This window comes from Arachis stenosperma, chromosome 3 (assembly GCF_014773155.1).
Source record: "Arachis stenosperma cultivar V10309 chromosome 3, arast.V10309.gnm1.PFL2, whole genome shotgun sequence".
NCBI lineage: Eukaryota > Viridiplantae > Streptophyta > Magnoliopsida > Fabales > Fabaceae > Arachis > Arachis stenosperma.
In genome coordinates, this window is record NC_080379.1 from 160,673,594 (window position 1) to 160,696,631 (window position 23,038).

The window sequence follows — 23,038 nt, forward strand, 5'->3', positions numbered from 1 at the left end:
ATTTTTTTAACCCCTCTAGATTTAACCCAAGAGGTGTTGAATATAAAAAGAAATATAATGCATTTTATATTTATGGTAAATTTAAGTTAAAGTAAATTAAAACTTGGACAATACTTTCCATAATACCAAGAGTTCAACAATGGCAGTATGGAGTATGGAAATTATGTTTTATGGCATGCTATCAGTCTAAGCTGTTAAAAGTTAAAACATAAAACAAATATGCTAAGTATCTCTTTCCGATGGCTAAGCAGCACTCTAGTCCAATTTTATACCATAAAATAGACACATTGTTGTACATAAAAAGGACAAAATATCCATGTCAAGAAACTTCTAACATATATGAGAGGCCGTTTCATTGATATTCCTTTTTCATTTTCATTTTGTCAAGTAAAATATTTAACGTGAAGGCGAAGGCGAAGGCAAGAAGGGAGCCCTTAACAACCCCCAAAACACGCAGCCATAAATCAATTCATCCAGCGCATTCAGTTCAGTTCAATATTGACACTTCACTCCTCACATGCTTTACTTTTAGTGCCTTAGGCTTATATCCTTCAAAAACAGAACAAAGAAACAGCGCGTAATAAATATACTTGAGAGCGAAGGGTGAACAAACATGAAGCGCAGAATATTTGTGACCCATAAAAGCCCAACACCCACAATTCCATCCCAAAACGACGCCGTTCTCCCTCCCAAACGAAACCAAACACACTCCCTCCATTTATTATCGCGCACACAACAAAAAACAAACAACAATCCAAAAAGCCATATATTAGTACTACGAACCAACACCATGTAATTATCATCATAAAATTAAAATTAGAATACAAATTTAATAAAAAGCTCTCCTTATTTAAATTTCTTTTTCTTTTTTCTTTTTCTTTTTCTTTTTCAATTAAAATTGTATACAGTGGTGTATTGTATTTTGTTCCACTTTATTGTTGGTTTCAAATTTGAAGCTTCGAAATCTGAGTCTGAGGGAAAAAGGCAAAAAGCAGAGGGAGGGAGCAATGGCGGAACACAAGAACCGCTGGAGCTGGGATGTCACCGGATTCGAGCCTTGGAAGTCCTCGCCGTCGTCCTCGCCGCCGGTCGATCAAGTCGATCGGAAACCTACTGCGCCACTTGTGAGACGCTACTCCGTTTCGCCCTCGTCTGTTCTTCCTCCGCAGTCAAAGCAGTCCACGGCATCCAAGGTTCAGCGCCTGCAGGAAAGGCTCAAGGTCATGCGTTTTTTCACTTTCATCTCTTACTGTTGCCAGCTGTTTTTTCTTCTTGTTCTGCTCATTCATTCCGGTCGCTGATATTTTAGCTTTTCTGGTTTGTTCTGCCGAGATGCGAGTGCTTGTAACGGCAGTGTTTTAGTTTAGGTCTGTGCTGTAATTCTAGCTTGTTTCAGTAGTTGCTTTGATTGTGCTTGAGGTGCATCATGTGATGTGAAGGTGCTGCATGTGCCTTTGTACGAATACTTTCATTTCGACAGGTGAGTTTGAATCGAAGAAACTAAGGAGGATGGGTTTAGTGTGTAAAGTAAGCTATAGTTCATGTACAACTTCCTTTACGGGTGCAGCATTTGAGGATTCTTGTAGAATTTGACAGTAGTATGGCAATTTGACATCAGAAATTGCAATTGGAGTTTGTAGTTAGTGGTAGGTGAATATATCTTCTCGGTAACATGAGGGGAGTGCGCTCATGACTCATTTATGTGTTTGATAGAGGATTTGGCTTTTCTTGATTATGTAAACATAGGTGTGGGAACAAATTCTCCGTTGTCAATGGGTGAACCTCAATTAACTTCCGGAAGGATGTTGCAAATTATGAATTTAGTCCTAGGGTGTGTTGATGTAGGAACAATATGGCCATGGAGAATTTCGGGGAAAGAAAGTTTAGATCCAACAAAGTGCTGGTTTGGACAATTTGAAGATGTAATAGTGCATTTTAATATTGTTATATAATAAGGATCATTGCTTGCCACCATTTAGAAAACTTTGTGGCACGGTGCTAGTGGTCTATGTTCTACAATTTAATCTGTTTCCTTTATATGATATGTAACAAATGTAAGCTAAACAACTGGGTTGTTATGTAGTCAAATACTTGTATCTTATAAAATGAATTATGAAGCTCTTTTCTGCTTAAGGACAGATCGTGTCAATGAAGTGTTTTGGACTTTTTGTGTTTTACATTAAATTTGAACCTTGGTACCACCATTCATACAAAAGAAAAAAAAATGGTTGCAAGAGATAATAATATCTAGAGTGTATTTTATACTATTTAAATAATGGTTCCTTATTTCAGGTCAGTCCTGCTGGTTGAATTATCCTTTTATGTTATATCCTTTGCAACTCTGTTCAAGTCATGTGCTAACAGTATCATCAGATACTTTGTGCAGCTTGCTAAAGAAGACCATTTGCAGCTCAGACATGAAGTGAGTGAACTTCAAGAATATTCAAATGCAAAACTTGATCGAGTTACACGATATCTTGGTGTTCTTGCTGAGAAAACCCGAAAGCTAGGTAAGAAACTGACTTGTGTTGACTAGACTAGAAAAACTTGACCGTTGGCTGGTTATGCTAGACTAGAAAAAGTTTTGGGATTTTACACCAACATGAACTTTTTTGCTTGATTGGATAACTTAATTTCTTTGACTATTGAGACTTATGCTCTAAATTCTTGTTGGGAATTGGGAATCTTGTTTTTACACACTCACAGGTTTGATCATAACATAATGAGAAATATGGCACCTTTTTATCTCAAAAATGCATTTAGTTTCTTGGAGTTGTGCAAAATTTGTCATACTTTAACATTTTATTTGGTAACTTATTTTATTTTATTTTTTTGTTTTCTTGGGGGTGGGGGAGTGCTGCCATGTTAAAATTTTGATATACTGATTGTACCATTTTTGAGACGTAATTTGTCTTTATGGTTTTCTATCGTCAATTTTTTAATTTCATTGTCCGCTTGTGAATTCCAGATCAAGTTGCGCTTGAAACTGAAGCAAGAATATCTCCAATAATCAATGAGAAAAGGAGATTGTTCAATGATTTATTGACATCTAAAGGTAATTGCTATCTGTAAGTTTTCATTTGGTCGTGGGTTGTTTCCTAATATGCACTTTGTTGTCACGTTATGTCCCAAATACATTGTTTATTTCAAATTTGCATATACGATAACTGGAATTCAAGATTAGTTGGATGCACAACCTCTTGTTATTTAAGCATAATTCAAATGTAAACTTTACTGAGCTGAAAACATTGATGTGGCTGTTAATGTTTTGCAGGAAATATTCGAGTATTTTGCCGGACAAGGCCGTCATTTGAAGATGAAGGTCCCTCAGTTGTTGAATTTCCAGATGACTACACAATTCGTGTAAATACTGGTGATGAATCCTTGTCCAATACAAAGAAAGATTTTGAATTTGACCGGGTCTATGGACCTCATGTTGGACAAGGTAAAATGGTTCCTTTTCCCCCTTTTGGAGTTCAAACCCTGGTAATGTCTGATATGCATCTTATTTATCTTACCTTTTATACTCTATTTGCAGCTGAATTATTCAATGATGTTCAACCACTGGTGCAGTCAGCTTTGGATGGATATAATGTTTCCATATTTGCATATGGACAAACCCATTCTGGAAAGACACATACTATGGTTGCTCTTTCTTTCTTTCTTTCTTTCTTTCTTTCTTTGTGTGTGCAGGTGCAGATCACCTCCCCTTAAAACTAAAAAAAATAAAAAAAGAATGGATTTGGACAAGTTTTTCCAAATTCAGAGTTGACTAAATATTGGAATGTGTCAAGTCTCACATTGGCTAGACATGGCAAAAGATAACCTTTATAATAAACTTGGATAAATTTTCCTATTAGGTAAGCTTTTGGTTGTAGAGTTAGGCTTTCAATTCAAAGATGGTATAAAAGCCTATTTTATGCTTTAGATTGGGCCACTTGCTGATGTGCAATCTGATAGACTTCTCAGTCCATGTGTAGTTCTAGATGTTAAGGATGTGTCCCACTGTCCCACACCAGCTAGGCATATGGTCACGATAGCTTTTGTAATAGCTTTGATAATCTTTCCCCCTTAAACTAGTTTTTGGAGTGGAGTGAGGCTCACCATTGTTACAAATGGAGATTCAATGGCTGAAATTATTTATATTACTACATGTCTGTTTACTTCAAATCAAAATGTTTGGCCTGCCCAGTTGCTTATTTGATCTTCATTGATTGTTCTTAGGAAGGATCAAGCTATGATCGAGGTTTATATGCGCGATGTTTTGAGGAGTTGTTTGATTTAGCCAATTCAGATACAACCTCTACTTCTCAATATAAATTTGGCGTTACAGTTTGTGAGCTCTACAATGAACAGGTCTCTTTCTGTTGACTTAGACAGGCACACATTTCTGTTGTTACTGGGATCCGCATCTTTGTTTTTTGTTTAATTAGGATTATTATGGTTTTCTTATAGTCTTCTTTATGTGCTTTCAGACAACAGACCTGCTTTTGGAGTCAGGAAAAAGTATGCCTAAACTCTGCTTTGGATCACCTGAATGTTTTGTAGAACTGGTGCAGGAAAAAGTTGACAACCCTCTGGAGTTCTCTAGGTCTTTGAAAGCCGCATTTCAGAGTCGAGGAAATGATTTATCAAAGATTAATGTATCTCATTTGTATGGTCTAAATTCCATGCTCACGCTTTGCATGATTATATTGTAGTCTGACTATATTTGTGCTGTTTTAACTTGCGTTACAAACTTCATTGCTAGCATAGCTTCACCCTAAATCCTTAGCATTATGTTTCATTGTCTATGCTTCGATATACTATGCTAAAGGTTTTAAGGACTGAACCTTGAAAGATTATATTTCTTTCAAATATATCACATTACAGACATCTACCCTATTGCATGCATACATTGTAATAGGATAGGATCAGGTCTTCTAAGCTTGCTATACGCTAATTCATCTCTATGGATTTTGTAATTTGCCGAATTAGGATTGTCACAATACACATATTTTACAACAATATGATCACTGGTGAAAATTCATATAGCAAACTCTCTTTGGTTGACTTGGCTGGAAGTGAAGGTTCAATAACAGAAGATGATAGTGGTGAGCGTGTCACAGATTTGCTGCATGTTATGAAATCACTTTCAGCGTATGTAATTTCAATACAGTACTTATTGGCAAAGTTACCTTTCTTTACAATTTTGCTTGATGCCTGCCCCCTTTTACATCAAATATATGTGTTTCCTTTGCTATTTATGTTTTTGGGCAAATTTAGCAAAAAGAATGTTGTGTGGCAAGATATTTCAGTGTCTAACTTCTTGTGGCATTAAACTTCTTTTTCAGATTGGGTGATGTTTTATCTTCTTTAACATCAAAGAAGGATGTCATTCCTTACGAAAATTCTGTGTTAACAAACCTCCTTGCTGATTCACTTGGTATTGATTTTTCCTTCCCACATTTTATTTATGATCTTGTGCTGCAATATATTTGATCTTAGGTTGTTACACTTCATAGAGATATCATGTAATAGTGATACGGAATTGTCTGCTGAGGTGTGAATAATATTTTACCAGCAGGATATGGTTTTATCATTCTTATGATCTATCTTGCCAAATACTTGAATATTTTACATGTTGCTGTAATTTGGCATTAATATTGGATTTTTTCATCATTGTAACTTGGAATCATTTCTTTATGATCAGTTTCAGGCACATGATATCTTTTGACAATTTTTTTTTTATGTTTGTAGGGGGGAGTTCAAAAACCTTGATGATTGTTAATGTGTGTCCAAATTTTTCAAACTTATCTGAGACATTATCATCGCTCAATTTCTCTACCAGAGCTCGAAATGCTGTATTAAGTCTTGGGAACCGAGATACAATAAAGAAGTGGAGAGACATTGTAAGTTTCCACTCCTTGGAAAATGATAATAAATTCTATTTTGATATTCTTTAACCAATAGTGGCTATTTATCAGAGACATCTTATAATTATCACAATAACTATGATATATTAATTCAGATTAAACTTTATGTGGACCGAGTCATTATGGTATTGCATTACATTTTTTTCACTTTATGATGAACATGTATAGGAAATCTAGTTGCTCAGTTGGAAGAGTAGATGATGGAGAGTGCATGTAGAACTTAACTAATAGTCTGCATCATGGTTTTTTATAGGCAAATGACGCCCGTAAGGAGTTGTATGATAATGAAAAAGAAATCCATGACCTGAAGCAAGAGGGTCTGCGGCTCAAGCAAGCACTTAAAGACGCAAATGATCAGTGTGTTTTACTCTTCAATGAAGTACAGAAGGCGTGGAAAGTTTCTTCTGCTTTGCAGACAGATTTGAAGGTTTGGCAATTTAATCTGTTAGTGTTTGTTTTCCAGTTCTGTGTGCTGACAGGTTATTTGGTGACAATTTTGTTTTCTCCATATTACATCTACATCTATTGACTAATTATATAATTTTCCTGCTGCAAGATGTTAGTAAACATGTGCAACATTAAATGAGTTTCTCGGGTACATAATAACAAAGATTCTATCAATTCCATCATTTTGAATTTTCTGATATCACTTCTGAGTTGGGTTTTTACCGAGGTCTGGTGAGTGTTTTTGCCAAATGTTTCTGTTCCTTTAAATGATAAGAATACCATAGTTTTACTGTTTTCAATTTTCTTATACCAACATAATGCCAGCTTTTTCTTCCTTTTTTTTTTGTCTTAAACTATTCTTTCAAATGTTCAAAAAGATTAATGACATGTACTTTCTTTCATTGAACGGCATAGATATCATGTTGCAATATGTGCTCTATATTTTACAAACATTCATACATTTTTTCAAGAATGGATTTTATGCTTTGAATATGAAGGCCTTAGGCTTGTCAAAGAATACATCCTTTATTTTTTGGGTTTGCAGTCAGAGCATATTTTGCTGTCGGATAAACATAAGATAGAGAAAGAACAAAATACTCAGCTTCGAAGTCAAGTTGCTCAACTGTTAGAGTTGGAGCAAGATCAGAAGTTGCAGATACAACAGCAAGATTCAACAATCCAAACTTTGCAGGTTTGTCATATATAATTCTAATATGCACAAAATATTCATTAGGAATTTCTTGAGTATAAGTCCTGTTTCTTAGTATTTTATTGACAGTTTCCTAATAGAAAGTTAAAATGGTCTAAATAATGCCAAAAAGGGATGGGATCCATTTACGTAGAATGAATGCAAATCCATGTTTTTTGGTTGGTGCTTTGCCTTTCATATTTATCTTTTGTAATTGAATTTTTTATTCTTGTGGTTTCTTCATTGAATTTCGCCTCCTTATGGGTTCTTTATTTTCTGTTGAGACGGGGGGAGATAATCTGAGAGATTATTTCTATTTGCAAAGCTATGAAAGCTAAGAAAATGATTTTCTGCTTGTAGGTTTTTTGCCCCTCTATTTTGTTATTTTCACTCTTATTTTGTCGATTAGGACAGTGCTTGAATATTGTGTGTCTTTTCTACGTTTCATTTACGAAGTTGTTAGACTTTAAATGGTAGAGAATTATGTTTTATTGATTATTTATTTTCCCTCAATAGTAAAACGTACACAGACTGTAATGGCCTTTTTGGAGACTTGATTATGATAGAATACAATAGTTTATTTGATATGTTTTCGGAATCTGACATGCTTTTGTTACTTTTTTATTTTATTTGCCTTTATTCTCATTCACTCTCTACTCTGCTGGAGTTTTGGTTTTCTTCTTTATGGTTGCTTCTATGGCATGCTGACAAGTGCTATGTTTAGTCAAAATCTCAATTATGTGGGTACTGGCTGTCTTTCGTAGCACGAAACTGTAGGACAGTAGGAGCATCACTTTTTGCCACGAATCAGTCACTGTGCATATTTAACGTCCTTATGTTACTTTGTTCACATTCAATTATGTCATTTTCTGGATTATCTGAATTTTCACACAAATAAGTTCAAGTTGAGTTAATCATTAGTCCCAAATGTATGTTACCATCTTCTTTTTCTCTTTTTCTTTTTTTCTTTTTTTCTAATTTCTTTTTTAAATGCTTGTGAGATAATTTATGGGTTATGTTTTCTTCCATGACATAGGATAAAATTAAAACCCTTGAAACTCAACTCAATGAGGCTGTTAAACTGAGCAAAACTAGGTCAACTTCTGCCTCAGAACCAGAATCTGAAGCTCTATCCGATACCAGGCCAACTGCAGATGCTGTGGATTCTTCTGCAGTAACTAAAAAACTAGAAGAGGAACTCAAGAAACGTGATGCTCTTATTGAGGTGTGCTATACCAGATAAATTGTGTCTGTTTTTCCTATTAATTTTTGGTTATTACTTGACTTCTTTGATCTTTGCTATCATTTTCTCTAGTCTCTTATACAATTGTGCCAGAAGTTTAGCACGAGGTTTGATGTTTGATGTTTTGCAGAGGTTGCATGAGGAAAATGAGAAACTGTTTGATAGATTAACTCAGAAAACATCTGCTGCTCAATCACCTCAGGTAGGAAGGTTCCATTTATTGACTGCATACCATCACAATGAAATGTTATTTAGTAAAGGGGACTTTCTTTTCAAACTTTTTGTCTTGAGCTATCTTTCCAAAAGTTTAAACTATCGAGTAAAAAACACATGAATGGTTTTATGTTATAACTCATCCCTTTTGGCTCTTGCAAGAGCTTCTTTAAAAGAATAGAGGAAAATAAGGATTGAATGACTGCTTAGTCATAGAAACTTTAATATCATGTCTTGAATAATCTAATCATCTCTCTCAGAAGCTTTGTTAAATATAAAATAACTCATATGTCTTTATGTAACAGCATAAGCTTTTAAGAAAGATTGTTCATAATAGAGTATTAGATTTTATCCTATTATTGTTATTGTGCCATACATGTCTTGTTAATCAAAGTTCATGCTTTTAAGTCCTCATTCAATCCTAAGCAGATGTATGAGTCTCATTGCCTAGGGAAAAGGTCTAGATAGACTTTCGAAGTCTTTGCCAACTCTCCACCCTTGATATAACATATGCGTTTGAATCAGAATCATTCAACTAAGAAGTTCAAATGGTTGGATAGAAACACGTGAATAATTGTATTTCTCAACACTTATAATTAGAATAACTTCCACAGTTCATTTTCACAAAATCCTGTTGTATTCTTTTGATTATTGTGCTTGAAATTATCGAGTTGCAACATAATAGCTGAACATGTCTGTGTGCACAAATAAATGTTTTTGATGGTGAAGAACTTTTGATATTTAATCTGGATTCTTTCTTCCAGCTAGAGAGGTTCTTGTGTTCCATCAGGGTTTGCTTTAGTTTGATTAATCACAAAATCAGCAACATATGGTAGTATGTAGATACGTACGAGGTATTATAGATAACACAACCACTCAATAACCCGACCATATTTGCATTGTTAATCAATGATCATGCTTCTGTGCTATCCATATGGTATTTTTGTCTCTCTGAAATTGGTACTTTATTTTCAGCTGTCAAGTCCATTATCTCGAGGATTGGTTAATGTTCAGCCTCAAGATATCGGGAGGTACAGTCTACTTTATATCTTCTAAGTTTTTCTGTTGTGGTTTGTTTGTTTGGCATGTGAATATTGGCTTGATTGTTCTCATTTGATTGAAATAGGAATGGAACCAGCAACAATACAAGATCTCGTTCTGTGGATGTCCCTCCTCCATCTTTGGCCACTGATAAGAATGATGGCACAGTTGCTTTGGTTAAATCTGGCTCCGAAGTAGTTAAGACTACCCCTGCTGGTGAATATCTTACTACCGCCCTGAATGACTTTGATCCAGATCAATATGATGGGCATGCTGCCATTTCTGATGGTGCAAACAAGCTTTTGATGCTGGTAAGCATGGATGATTTATGCATAACTTATTTGCTGAAAAAGACTGAACTTTAACATCTGCAGGTATGTTCTTTCCAAAATTATTGCAGGTGCTTGCTGCTGTCATCAAAGCTGGTGCCTCTCGAGAGCATGAGATACTTGCTGAAATTAGGGATGCTGTTTTCTCTTTTATCAGGAAAATGGAACCGAAGCGAGTAATGGACACTATGCTTGTTTCCCGTGTTAGAATCCTGTATATAAGATCTTTGCTTGCCAGATCTCCAGAGTTACAATCAATTAAGGTAACAAGAAGTTGAGATCAAACCCTAAAGCAAATCTTCACTGGTTCTCTTTTTTTATTAGGATAAAGTATATTTTTTGTCTTTAACGTTTGTGGTTTTTTTCAAAAATACTCTTAACATTTAATTTCATTCAATTTTGTTCCTAATGTTTTTTATTCATTCAATTTTGTCCCTGACGTTTTCGATTTGTATCAAAACTATCCCTGGAAGTTTTTAATTTTATTCCTAATATTTTACATGGAATTAATGACCAGGGATATTTTGACACAAATAAAAAAGTTAGGTATAAAATTGAATGCAACTAAACGTTAGGAGTATTTTTTAAAAAAATTGCTAAAGTTAAGGACAAAAAGTATAATTTACCATTATTATTATTATTATTATTTTATTATTTTAATCTAGTGGGGTAGCAACTTTTGTTCATTTGATAAGTGTTGCACATTCAATTGGAAGGTCTTGCCAGTTGAGTGCTTTCTTGAGAAGCCTAATACTGGACGCAGCAGAAGTTCCAGCCGGGCCAGTAGTCCTGGAAGGTCTCCTGTGCAATATGTTGATGAGCAGATCCAAGGATTTAAAGTGAATCTAAAGCCAGATAGGAAGTCCAAATTTTCATCTGTTGTGTTGAAGATACGTGGGATTGATGAGGTAGCCCCAGTTACCTATTATTATGCAATCTTGCTTTCTATTATTCTATTTGCACAAACAAGCAGAAGTGATTGGCTGCGGAGGAGCGGAAAACGTTTTTTTGAAAGGGAGTTTAATTGTTTCCATGACTTCCTTTCACACTTTGAACATTATAGAAGCATTTGCCATTTCTTGGTGTTCTTTTTTCTTTTCATTATAATAATTGGCTGATGAACAAAGGTTGAGAAAGTTGGCCTTTATCAGTTTCCATGAAGACGTATCATTTTTTCTTAAGTTTCTGGGTAGCTTGTCTTCCATTTCTTTTCTCGCACATACTGAACAGAATTATATCATTATTGAACTTAATTACACCCAAATTATTCTTTTGAGTTTATTCAGTCTCAATTTGAAATAAACTGCACAGGACATATGGAGACAGCAGGTAACTGGTGGAAAGCTTAGGGAAATTACCGAGGACGCCAAAGGTTTTGCTATTGGAAATAAGGCTCTTGCTGCGCTTTTTGTACATACCCCTGCAGGTGAGCTGCAGCGTCAAATTAGATCCTGGCTTGCAGAGAACTTTGACTTCCTATCTGTTACTGCAAATGATGCTTCGGGGGGATCAACTGGTCAGTTGGAACTTCTTTCAACTGCAATAATGGATGGTTGGACGGCTGGACTTGGTGCTGCTATGCCTCCCCAGACTGATGCCCTTGGTCAGCTATTATTTGAATATTCAAAACGTGTCTATTCTTCTCAACTACAACACTTGAAGGTATGCCTCATGTTGGATGTATGTAAAGTAACTAATGAAAAATGCATACCTGAAATATTCTTGATTACTTAGAATTTTGCAGCATTACTTTATCCAAGTTATTACATATTCACATGCACTCAAATGACTTGGGTAACCCCCCCCCCCCCCCCCCCCAAAAAAAAAAAAAAAAAAAAAACCACAAACAACACACACAAATTAACCACAAAAAGAAAATGATTTACTATGTTCATCTTCTGATATTGCACTTATTGTGTTGCTTCTGTGTTCATTGATATTTTGCTATCAGGATATTGCTGGTACCTTGGCAATGGAAGAGGCTGAAGATGCGGCACAAGTAGCGAAGCTGCGTTCGGCTCTAGAGTCTGTTGATCACAAAAGAAGAAAGGTGGTGCTTTCTCTTGTTCAACTGTTGTATTATTGCTTGCCTGTGGTCGAGTTAGATCAATTTATGCTTCTAGGTCTTAACTCTTAAAGAGATTTCTTGTGTTTGGTTTTCATTTTCATTTCTGTAGTTTTTTTTTCTAGGTTATTGGTTGATGTTCTATTTAGTTTGTACTCTTGGCTTTATGTCCATTGGTTGTTGATTTAGTCCAAGTGGATATTATTACATTGTTAGTGGTGGATAAGTTTATACACGCAATTAGAAATTGATCATGATGATTTATTGTTAAATGAATTTCTTCTCTTATGAGAAGCTGGCATTGATTTCATCATTCTTTTTGTCACCAGATTCTGCATCAAATGAGAAGTGATGTGGCTTTATTGACATTGGAAAAGGGCGGTTCATCTATTCAAAATCCTTCTACTGCAGCCGAGGATGCACGATTAGCATCTCTCATTTCTCTTGATGGCATAATAAAGCGAGTCAAGGTTGATATCTTCTTGTTCAAATTTATTTTTTGAAATTCAGTATACTGATTGGAAACTATTAATAATTCAAGCTACCATATTTGAACAGGATATAACGAAACTTTCTTCTGTGAATATCTTGAGCAAAAGTAAGAAAAGAACATTCCTGGCTTCTCTTGACGAACTAACAGAACAGATGCCTTCACTCCTTGAGATTGACCATCCATGTGCTCAGAGGAACATAGCAGAAGCTCGTCGAATGGTTGAGGTATGTAAAATATCCCGAGTGTTTTTAACCAATTTTATCGTAATTATCCAACCTGAGTGCATGAACTCATGAAAATTAATTTGGCTTGATGTCATATGAATACAGTCAATTCCAGAAGAAGATGACTCTGTTCAAGATCTACAACAGGCTCGTAGGTTATCAATGGATCCTGGCTCTGGATCTGAAATTGATGTAGCACAGTGGAATGTGCTACAATTCAATACAGGCACTTCCTCACCATTTATAATCAAATGTGGAGCAAACTCTAGTTCAGAACTAGTCATTAAAGCTGATGCACGAGTTCAGGAACCTAAAGGTGGTGAGATAGTGAGGGTTGCCCCTAGACCATCCATACTGGAAAATATGAGTTTGGATGAAATGAAACAGATATTTGCAGAACTACCCGAGTCTCTAAGCTTGCTTGCCCTAGCAAGAACAGCAGACGGTACGCGAGCCCGGTATTCTAGATTATATAAGACCTTGGCTTCAAAGGTTCCATCACTTAAGGATCTGGTCAATGAACTTGAAAAGGGGCGGTGAGAACATAACCTTCAAAGGGCTAAGGTGTTTTCATCTTCCTAGTTGTATACGTGCCTCCAATTAAGTTTGCATTGCATATTCGTTGTCTTGCGTTTGCTTTATTCTTTGGGAGGCCAAATGTAATGTATGTACCATATACTCGAACCTCTTGCAATTTATTAGTGGTAATTATCTTTCTATTTTTTTTACTTCGAGATTTTGAGTATCCGACCCAAGAAAAAGTAGAGACTGAATTAACATTTTATATCAGAGCAAAATAAGAAGTGAATGGTAATGACAAAGATTAAAATATTAAATGTACTGTTCACCTGTTAATCTTTTTGGACATATATTGAGAAAATGTTATGTCAAAACCAGGAACATAAATTGTTTAATGTTTCAATATAGTATAATCATTGGTTGACAAAATCAGTTCCTAAAAAAATACATCAATAAAAACGGGTGGAGCTAGACTGAATTGATAAGAGGGGCCAAACTTAATAGTTAGTTTTATGCAAAGGATAATATTTAGTTTTTAATTTTTAAATTACTGAACAATTTAACTAAAATTTATAAGACATAAAGCAAATGAAAATGAACATTTGACAATTAAAACTCCTTAACCCTTAGCAATTGGGGGCTCATGTGGCTATATAAATTTGGGAATGCTCACTAATTATTTAGAATCGAGATGGACACGAGTGTTATTCATGAGAAAAAAAAGTCAACAATATTTTTTCTACTATTTTACCGAAATAACAGAATCCTGAGTGTTAAAAAACAGAAAGTGAGTGAAACTCTTTAGAGTATATTTGGTGTGTGTTTTTATTTTTATTATTTGTTGTGTTTTAAATTTTGTGAAAGAAAAAATAGAAACAATAAAAATAATAAAATATTATTTTTATCTTTAAATCCTATTCTCAGTTTTTATCTCTTATTTTCATTTTTTTATAAAATTTTAAAAATAAAAATACTAAAAATAAAAATAAAAACCAAAAACACCTTTATTACTTGCATAAGCTTTACTTCCTCGGAGAAGAGAAATGAAGTCATGAAGAAATGCTGCTTCATTGTCTATTGTTGGCTATAAATAAAAAAGCGCTGTCTATGTCGCACTCATTAAGCCACAAACACAAACAACACTTTCAAAATGCAATCAACCTCAGGCGGGTCTGGATCCGGGTTCGAATCCGAAACCCTTATCCGCTCTTGCACGGAGCGCCTCTCACGCCGCGACTTCACCGGCGCCCGCGAGTTCGCCCACCGGATCAATAAGTCTGACCCGGACATCTCCCTCCGGGTCAACCAGATCCTCGCTGTCGCCGACGTCCTCAGCGCCGCCCAGCCCCGCCCCGGGAGCTGCCACCCTGACTGGCCCGCCATTCTCCAGCTCCGCCCCGCCGACGCCTCCAACCGTGACCTCGCGCGTCGGCAGTTCAAGTCACTCGTCCGCCTCCTTGACCAGAACGCCAACAAGCTCCCCTTCGCTGACGACGCGCTCATGCGCGTGCGCGAAGCCTGGCTCGTCCTCTCCAACATACACCGCAACGGCGCCGACGATAAAGGTCCGTCGCAGGATCGTGCTGGCGACGCGCCAAGGGAGAGCGTGGCGACTACGTTCTGGACCATGTGCCCTTACTGCTGGTATCTGCATGAGTACGAGAGGAAGTATGAGGGTTGCGCCTTCCGGTGTGAGACTTGCCGGCGGGCGTTTCACGGTGTGGCTGTGAAGCCGCCTTCGCCGGAGAGGATGGTGAACGGGAAAGAGCAGTACTACTGTTACAATGTGAGCTTGCCGTTGAGGTACCCAATGGGGGACGAACGGCGCCGTTTTGACACTGATGATGGAATTAGGGATTGGTGTGAAAGTGGGGTTCTTGAGAGGAATGGAATGAAAGGATTTCAGGGAAATGGGAAGAGAAGAATGAGAATAAAAACTACGGCAATGAGGGTAAAAATGAAGTCTTTTGATCCCATAAATAACTCTGGTTTGGATGCAGAAGAAGAGGTGTTGTAGTTTTGCATATGTTTAAGAAGAATGCACTTTCATGTTTTCGTTGCAATGATGTGGATATTGAGATGAAGGTTAATACTTTGCTGTTTCCTTTTGTTGGGAACGTTGTAGCATGGTGTAAGCAGTGTAGAATGTAGTAGTTGACTTATTTATTTTTTTACTGTGAGCTTGATCTATCTGTTGGGGAGAGGAGCGTGCATTGCTTATAGTATACAGTATTTTTCTGCAATGCCGCAACAAAATGTAATTTTTGTGCATATTATTATGAATGAAATGGTTTAGGTCTTTTTGTTTGTGGTGGATTATGTGGAGCCAACACTTTTTTCCTTTTGCTTAATAGACTTTAGATCTTTCTTCCTTAGTCTGTTCAACAGCTAACACTTTATTTAACACCCCTTGTAATTAGTGGCTAGATGTAATTACTTCGAAAGTAAAAAAGTAAAAGGAGATGAGTAACCAATGATAGATATATCAATATGACATGTTCAATTCACCATGAGAGAATCCAAATTCATTCTTCTGCTATCAGACATAAATATCAGTTTATCAATTACTAGAACTCTAGGTGCTGCCATCAATTATGCCAGCTAAGTGTCATAGCACTGCAAGGAAAATGTATTCTCTATGTAGACTTGTAAAACGCTCTACTGAATTTACAAATTATGTAACATAATTGCTAAATCACAAATACATTTCTAAATGATTGTTACACAAGCACACCTAGGGCGTGTCAGCAGATTAGTCCTATCATCAGCACGAATGTGGGTAGAGGTAACAAAAGAATTTTACTGGCCATAACTGTTACATGATCACATCATGTAGCGAAGATGTATCTACAATGTAAAAGAAAGTTACAATTGCAATCCTCATTTTCAAGTCTCATCGCTTAAAAAACTTCAACTCTCGGCTACAATTGGCTTTCACTGCTTCCTCCAATTTTTCAGCTTGGTCAAAATCAACTTTAAAAGTAACCATAGTTGTGCCATCCTTACCAGTATCATAATCCTGCTTGATACCTTCAACTTGAAAAGATTGCAGCTGAAAATGACACGAGGCGTGAGTATAAGATGCTGATTTGAAACACATGTATAGTTCATAAAATAAAAGCTGCATGTAGACATAATTGTAATTTTAAAAAAATAACCAAAAAGAAACCCGAACTAGCTTAATTTCACCAGCATCTCCAGCATACAGAAACATAAGCCAATTATGCTTTTTAGACATTACGGAAAGTGGCAACAATGCTAGAGACAAGGGACCACATAGCAAGGGAAGTATAAGTAGAAAAAGAAACCAAATATGCTCCTCAAAGCTTACATAAAATTCCATCATTCACAGGGCTAGTTATGACTTATGACTTATGACAAAACAATAAGCATTCTCCATATAAAATTTGATGAGAAATATTGTACAATATCAGTAAATAGATATCATCATGAACTAACCTGATGGTATAGAACTCCCAGAAGGTCAAAAGGGACCTCTACTCCCATCGGGACCTACATTTTTCATAAGAGTTAAAAATTGACCCTCCAGATGCATAATATGTTCTTAAAACTGGATGGATTAGAGTCTAAGAAAGAAGCACCTTTGTTTTCACAAGGCATCTTGGAGCATTTCGCAAGCATTCTGATGCAACTCCTCCATAAGCCCTAACCAATCCACCTGTGCCTAATTTGATACCTCCAAAGTATCTGAGACGATAAGATCATGAAACAAATTTTATTCCAATTTCCATATTCAACACCCAAATCAAAACAGCTCAATGCTTAAAGCATATATATAGTTATATACTGTGTCCTTTGTTAGATTGTCAAGGAAACAAAGATAGTAGAAGTTGTGAAAGTATTAACCTGATCACAACCACCATCACTCTATCTATTCCTGAAGAATCAATTGCAGATTGTATTGGTTTCCCAGCTGTACCTGAAGGTTCGCCATCATCATTGGACCGATACTGTTCCCCAACCTGTTACATAAGATGGCAAAACTGATGAACAAAAGATAGTAACACGCGTTCACAAGCTACAATCACCTGAATAATTTGATTATCCTTTGGGTGAAATTCTCATACAGAAAGCAATAAAAATAACCAAAATTGTGGTTAAACAAAACAGTGGCCAATAACAAGCTTTCCAATTTCCACTCAGTGTTTCATACAAGTGAAAAAATAAAATATCGACCTTTATTGTACCTTATAAGCCCAGCAATTATGGGTAGCACGCGGATCCCGAACCTAACAATCAATGAATGAAGTAAAACAAAATTCGCATGAAGAAATTTTAAGAGAACAAAGGGAAGTGCAGAATGGAGGAAGAAAAGAACCTGAGAGAGGAAAGACATGGCAGATTTCTCATCGGAGATGGGGCCAGCGATGGCGATGAACTTGCTCTTCTTAATCTCTTTATCGAAGGTGACCTTTTCTTGGATTGTGGTGAATTCCCCTGATTTGCTGGTGCTGGCCATGGTTGTATTCCTCCTCCTCCTGCTCGTGGCGGCGGCGGCGGAGACGAATGAAGTGTAGATGCGGTGGCAGTGGTAGCAGTGTTGGTGATAAGTCGGTAAAGTGATTGCCACACGCATCTGCGATTCTCTTATGGTGGTGCCTCAGCTTTTTTTACTAAAAGGTTCATTATTTACATTTTTATATTAAATTCTAAAAAAAGCATGCAAAAATATGTTAGTAGTACTGTAGTAGAAAATGGAAAAATAATTCACTTTTTTTTTTTCTTTGCTTTTTAGTCTTTACTAAACTTCAACGGAACTATGGCAGTAAACAATGTGGGGGTAAACTATATTTTAGAGATTTTCTTTTTTTTTTTCTACAGAAAATTGTATACATACTATCTGCGGCTGATTTTTTTGATATGATTTGGGGGTTTGAGTTGGGATATGATTATTACGGGTGATTTACACTGTTATGACAGCGTTGTTTTTTGAAATCTTGGAAAGAAAAAATCGGACCCACCGATTTCAAACAGAGAAGAAGTAACACAAATCGGACCCACTGATTTGTGTGAGGAAGACGTTGAGCAGCATGAAATCGGTGGCACCGATTTGTGTGAGGAAGACGTTGAGGCACCGATTTCTGGGTGGAGAAATATTTTACCCGAAGAGTGCAGTAATCGATGGGACCGATTACTGGTGACAAAAAATTTTATTTTAATCAGGGGTGAACTAATCGGACCCACCGATTTGGGAGTTCACGCGGTCGGCCCGTCGGATTTGCCCGTTAATGCATACAAAAACTGGAAAGAGCTCACAGAACCCCCATTTCTTTATCGTCGGTCTCAGCTAATGTTCTTCTTTTTCTCTTCTCTTCTCTGAATCTTCTCCCTCATTTTTGTAAAATAAATTTCTATGAGGTTGAGAATAGTTAAGTACGTGTAGTGTTATGGATGATAGAGTTGTATTGAAGATTTATTATTACGGACAGATCTTATTGCAAACATATGAGGGAGTTCAATTTGTGTGTGAAAATCCATTAGATGTTGTTATTCCGTTCACATTGTCATTTGAGGAATTGAAAGGTGTGATTTGTGAGAATATAGATTCTCAAAGATGTAGGAGAGTATCATGTATTTTGTATAGGTATCTGATGATTGGATTTTTGACGGTTTAGAATTTTACAAGTGAATTCTCGTTGCAAGTATAGTCTCTAAACCAATCGCTAATCCTTTCATACAAAAATTTGTTTGTCACAAGTACAAACCCCTAAAATTTATAAACCGAAGTATTTAAACCTCGGGTCGTTCTCCCTAGGATTTACAATAAAGTGTCTTGTTATTGGTTGTGAGTTATTTTGGGGTTTTTGAGATTTTAGACAAGAATTATAAATGGCAAAGGAAATAAACTAACAACTAACAAAGCTCTTGGCAAGATATGAGAACTAGAAGTCCTATCCTAGTTATCCTTCTCGATTGTGGTGAGAATTGTGTATTGCTCCCACTTAGTTAACCTCTAACCATGGAGGAAAGTCAAGTGGATGAATCAATTTGATTCCTCAAGTCCTAATCAACTCCTAAAGGAAAGACTAGCTTTAGAGGCATTCAAATCAATTAGCAACTTCTAATTATCAACCAACAAAAGAATTAGATAACTCAAGAGTCACTAATTACTCTACCTAGGCCAAGAGGAACAAAACCTACACTAAAATCCAACCAAGCATTTCATCAAATACTTGGAAGGCACAAAAGAAAAGCAAAGCAAATTGACAACAAGAATAGAATCTAACAACATTTATTGAAAGGAATTAACAACAACAATCAAAAGGAACACATTTATTATGAATTACCTTTTATTGAATTGGAAGAAAGTAGAAGGAACAATACTAGATCTACAACAAAATATAAGAACAACATAAAGGAAATTGCAATAAAAGAATGGAAGAAGAATGAATGTAACAACAAGGCATTGAGAAGATAGAAGTAGAAGAAGATGAATCTAAATCTAAATCTAAGAACTAAACCTAATCCTAATCCTAATTCTAGAGAGAAGTGAGAGCTTCTCTCTCTAGAAACTAACTCTAACTAATCCTAATGTTCCACTAAATGACTAAGTGATGATTCATCATTAAAGTGGTGCCTTCCCCTTAATCCTTCATCCTTTTATTCCTTTTCCTTAGCAATGGGCGCCAAAAATGGGTTCAGAAACCCTCTCAAATCGCCAGGCACGTGTTGCATTAGTGAGGTCATGTGCCGTCATCGACGCGTGCGCGCACGGTACGCGTGCGCGTCCTTGGCCTGTTTCGCAATGTGCGCGCGAGCGCCTTGTGCGCGTGCGCGTGCATGGCCTAGATCAATTCTTTGGCTTTTTGTGCTTCTCTCCACTTGCATGCTTTCTTCCTTGCTTCCTTTGATCCATGCCTAGCCTATTTCAACCTGAGATTACTAGCAAACACATCAAGGCATCTTATGGAATCAAAGAGAAACTAGAATTCATCAAAATAAGGCTTAAAAAGCATGTTTTTACACTTAAGCACAAATACGGGAGAGATAACAAAACCATGCTAATTCATTGAACAAATGTGGGTAAAAGGTGATAAAATCCCCTAAATTCAATACAAGATAAACCGTCAAATTGGGGTTTGTCAACCTCCCCACACTTAAACCTTAGCATGTCCTCATGCTAAAATAAGAAGGAACTAAGGGTTATGACATTTATTAAATGCAACTAAACTATATGAGTCCTATCTAAAGGCAACTATCTAAAGCAATTGGAAATGCTTAGTTCAAACAAATCAATTCCCAAGAGACATGCATGAGCACAAGAGCTAGGCATATAGGAACTAAGTCCAAACCACAATTGTATTGAATTGTCATAAAGAGTTCAAACTTGCAAGAATATAGATAATATAGGTGAACACATGTGATTGAACTTTTGAACCCTCACCGGATGTATATCCGCTCTATTCACTCAAGTGTTTAAGGGCTAATTCACTCAATTCTCTTCTATTCAAGCTTTCCAAAATTTGATTTTCTTCTAACAATCAACACTTATTCAATGCATGCATACATTCATCATGAGGTCTTTCATTTAGGTTGTAATGGGGTTAGGGTTAAGGTAGGATCATTATGGTTAAGTGGACTAGGATTTGAATCTTTGATTAGCATAGACTTCCCCACCTAACTATACAATGACCTATACAAGTTCAAACTATTCTAACTACCCAATCTTCACTTTTTCTCACATATTCATGCATTTCCTATTTGATTCACAACACCTATGCATTGATTCCTTTTTATTGACTTCACTTTGGGGCATTTTGTCCCTTTTTTATTATTTTCTTTCTTTTTTTCTATATACAATATTTTTTTTCTTTTCTCTTTTTTTTTCTTTCACTTTTATTTCCTTTTCTTTTCATCATTTTTTTTCTCTCTTTTTTTTTTCTTTTCAAACTATGTACAAGAACATCAATGCATAAGGTCTATACATTTAATCAATACATGAATATATACCCAATTCCTAAACATGAAAGTGTACTACCCCTTTTATCCCATCCAATGTTCCCAAGCCTCACCAACTTGAATAATAAACACTCTCACTAGCCTAGGCTAATCAAAGATATCCAAACAAGGACTTTTCATTGGTTTTTCGCCTTGGGCTTGTAATGTGCTAAAATGAGAATAAGTTGGTTAAGCATAGGCTCAAAATTGGCTAATAATGGAGAATAAAAGGTTGGCTATTTGGGTAAGTGGGCTAATGAAATAATGGCCTCAATCATATAAATGTATAAATACAAGAAATAAGTGGACATATAGAATCAAGCAAATCAAGGATCACAATCATAGAAAGAGAGCAGTTTCACACAAGAATGGAAAATAAGTGGTTATAAAATGTAACCACATCAATAGGCTCAAGTCTCACAAGCTTGTGTTCTCAATTCAATACATGCTTCACAAAGTATGAAATTCAAGCAAGTTTCACCAAAAAATTTTCTTTCAATCAATTGGGTCAATGCCCTCTATTTAAGCTTCTTGAAAAATCTCAATGTTTGACTAAGCATTGTTGTGATTGAAAAATTTAAAATTTTCTTAGTTCACCCTTTTCTTTTTCACTTAATACCAATTTCTTATGCAAAAAGGGTGACTAAATATTTGCAATTCAAAATATGATTTCTAATCACAACCACAAACTAATAACAAAGATAAACAAAAATGTATAAAGAAAAATCCAACTAAAAGTACGGATAAAAGTATCCAAAGCAAACTAGAAATGCATCAAAATATATACAAAGATGTGCAAAATAAGATACTAGGCCGAAAAGTTCACCGGTTCCCAAATAATGCTACCGGTGCCCTCCCCACACTTAAAACCAAGCATCGTCCTCGATGCTAAACCGGAGGATCAGTGGGAGGTACAACGATAGGCTCTGGCTCTGGCTGTGGGACCGGCTCCTCATGAGTCTGTGGTGACTTTGTAGTGTCAGGGGCATCCTGCTGAACTGGTGCCTCCACATCCTCCTCCTGATGATCCTGCTCATCGGAGGGCGGAGAATCGGGAAGTGGAGGTAGCTCAGCACCCAAAGAGATAAGTGCCTGGTCCATCCGATCTAAACGGCGTCTGACATGGCGTCGCTCTCGCTCTAAGAATCGGAAAAGACGCTGGACCAGGAGATAGGTAGGCTCAGGTGCTGCTGGAGGATCTGTGGATGATGAGGGAGCTGCGGCTGCAGAGGATGATGGGGCAGCTGTAGGGGCTGATGGTGAAGGCGTCCCCATGACAGCTCTAGCCCTAGAGCGGCGTCTAGCAGGTGGTCGCTCTGTCACCCAAGTGCCCCAAGGAATAGTGATCTCCTTGGCACCGTCCCCTGGTAGCGGTGGTAACACATCATCATCATGGCTAGGAACATCTGCCAGTGATGCCATGCTGGTAATCAGGACAGGGAAAGGCAGGAGGCCACGAATATGGGCTCGCCACATGCTCTGTCGAATCAATCGGGGAAAATAAACTTCCTTCCCCTCCATGACACAGCCAATCAAAAGTAACATCTCCATAGGGACCTCAGAAAAGTGGGTGGTAGGCAGGACGTAGTGGACGAAGATCATCTGCCAAGTCCTGGCCTCTCTGGTCAAGTGAGTAAATAGCATCCCCTTAGGCTTAGTGTTGCCCGCATCCATAACCCATGTAGCATCCGGTATCCCAATCACGCACCGAAGCGCCTCATAATCAAAAGTCATGGTATGGATGGCTATCTCTGCCTGCTGATGGGCACACAGGTCATCCGGAATGTGTCGGCAATGTAATGCCTCCTCAATGGCAGTCTCGGTGATCATAATCTCTCTACCCCGCACCTGAACCGAATCCAATGTAGGACGGAAGAAGTTGCAGTAGAATTCCTTCACCCA

At 36.9% G+C, this 23,038-nt stretch overlaps 3 protein-coding genes across 3 annotated transcripts; 2 read left to right on the forward strand and 1 right to left on the reverse strand.

Annotated features, from left to right (window-relative positions):
* The first annotated feature begins 830 nt into the window (after positions 1–830).
* LOC130969745 (kinesin-like protein KIN-14B) lies at positions 831–13,386 on the forward strand. The gene is made up of 23 exons (XM_057895613.1): positions 831–1,220; positions 2,387–2,510; positions 2,969–3,055; positions 3,275–3,445; positions 3,539–3,645; positions 4,225–4,356; positions 4,476–4,654; positions 4,978–5,139; positions 5,334–5,425; positions 5,740–5,891; positions 6,169–6,342; positions 6,907–7,053; positions 8,087–8,275; positions 8,424–8,495; positions 9,482–9,537; positions 9,633–9,858; positions 9,948–10,139; positions 10,593–10,784; positions 11,188–11,538; positions 11,828–11,926; positions 12,271–12,411; positions 12,500–12,658; positions 12,764–13,386. Exons 1-23 carry the CDS (start codon positions 1,008–1,010, stop codon positions 13,196–13,198), a joined length of 3,852 nt encoding a protein of 1,283 aa, XP_057751596.1. The 5' UTR covers positions 831–1,007; the 3' UTR covers positions 13,199–13,386.
* An 847-nt stretch (positions 13,387–14,233) lies between these two features.
* LOC130969746 (uncharacterized) lies at positions 14,234–15,477 on the forward strand. The gene has a single exon (XM_057895614.1). It carries the CDS (start codon positions 14,328–14,330, stop codon positions 15,192–15,194), a length of 867 nt encoding a protein of 288 aa, XP_057751597.1. The 5' UTR covers positions 14,234–14,327; the 3' UTR covers positions 15,195–15,477.
* A 163-nt stretch (positions 15,478–15,640) lies between these two features.
* LOC130969747 (uncharacterized) lies at positions 15,641–17,792 on the reverse strand. Its single transcript, XM_057895615.1, has 6 exons — positions 17,517–17,792; positions 17,386–17,427; positions 17,045–17,160; positions 16,780–16,885; positions 16,637–16,690; positions 15,641–16,229 (listed from the first exon to the last, which is right to left on the reverse strand). Exons 1-6 carry the CDS (start codon positions 17,772–17,774, stop codon positions 16,071–16,073), a joined length of 735 nt encoding a protein of 244 aa, XP_057751598.1. The 5' UTR covers positions 17,775–17,792; the 3' UTR covers positions 15,641–16,070.
* Between the last annotated feature and the right edge of the window lie 5,246 nt (positions 17,793–23,038).

Excerpts from the sequence above, each read along its gene's own strand:
- LOC130969747 (XM_057895615.1), bottom strand. The coding sequence starts at position 17,774 with ATGCGTGTGGCAATCACTTTACCGACTTATCACCAACACTGCTACCAC. Across the intron at positions 16,886-17,044 it reads GTGATGGTGGTTGTGATCAG|ATACTTTGGAGGTATCAAAT; the intron begins GTTAATACTTTC and ends TTATCGTCTCAG. Across the intron at positions 16,230-16,636 it reads TGGGAGTTCTATACCATCAG|CTGCAATCTTTTCAAGTTGA; the intron begins GTTAGTTCATGA and ends TGTCATTTTCAG.
- LOC130969746 (XM_057895614.1), top strand. The coding sequence starts at position 14,328 with ATGCAATCAACCTCAGGCGGGTCTGGATCCGGGTTCGAATCCGAAACC.
- LOC130969745 (XM_057895613.1), top strand. The coding sequence starts at position 1,008 with ATGGCGGAACACAAGAACCGCTGGAGCTGGGATGTCACCGGATTCGAG. Across the intron at positions 2,511-2,968 it reads TGAGAAAACCCGAAAGCTAG|ATCAAGTTGCGCTTGAAACT; the intron begins GTAAGAAACTGA and ends TGTGAATTCCAG. Across the intron at positions 10,140-10,592 it reads CAGAGTTACAATCAATTAAG|GTCTTGCCAGTTGAGTGCTT; the intron begins GTAACAAGAAGT and ends TTCAATTGGAAG.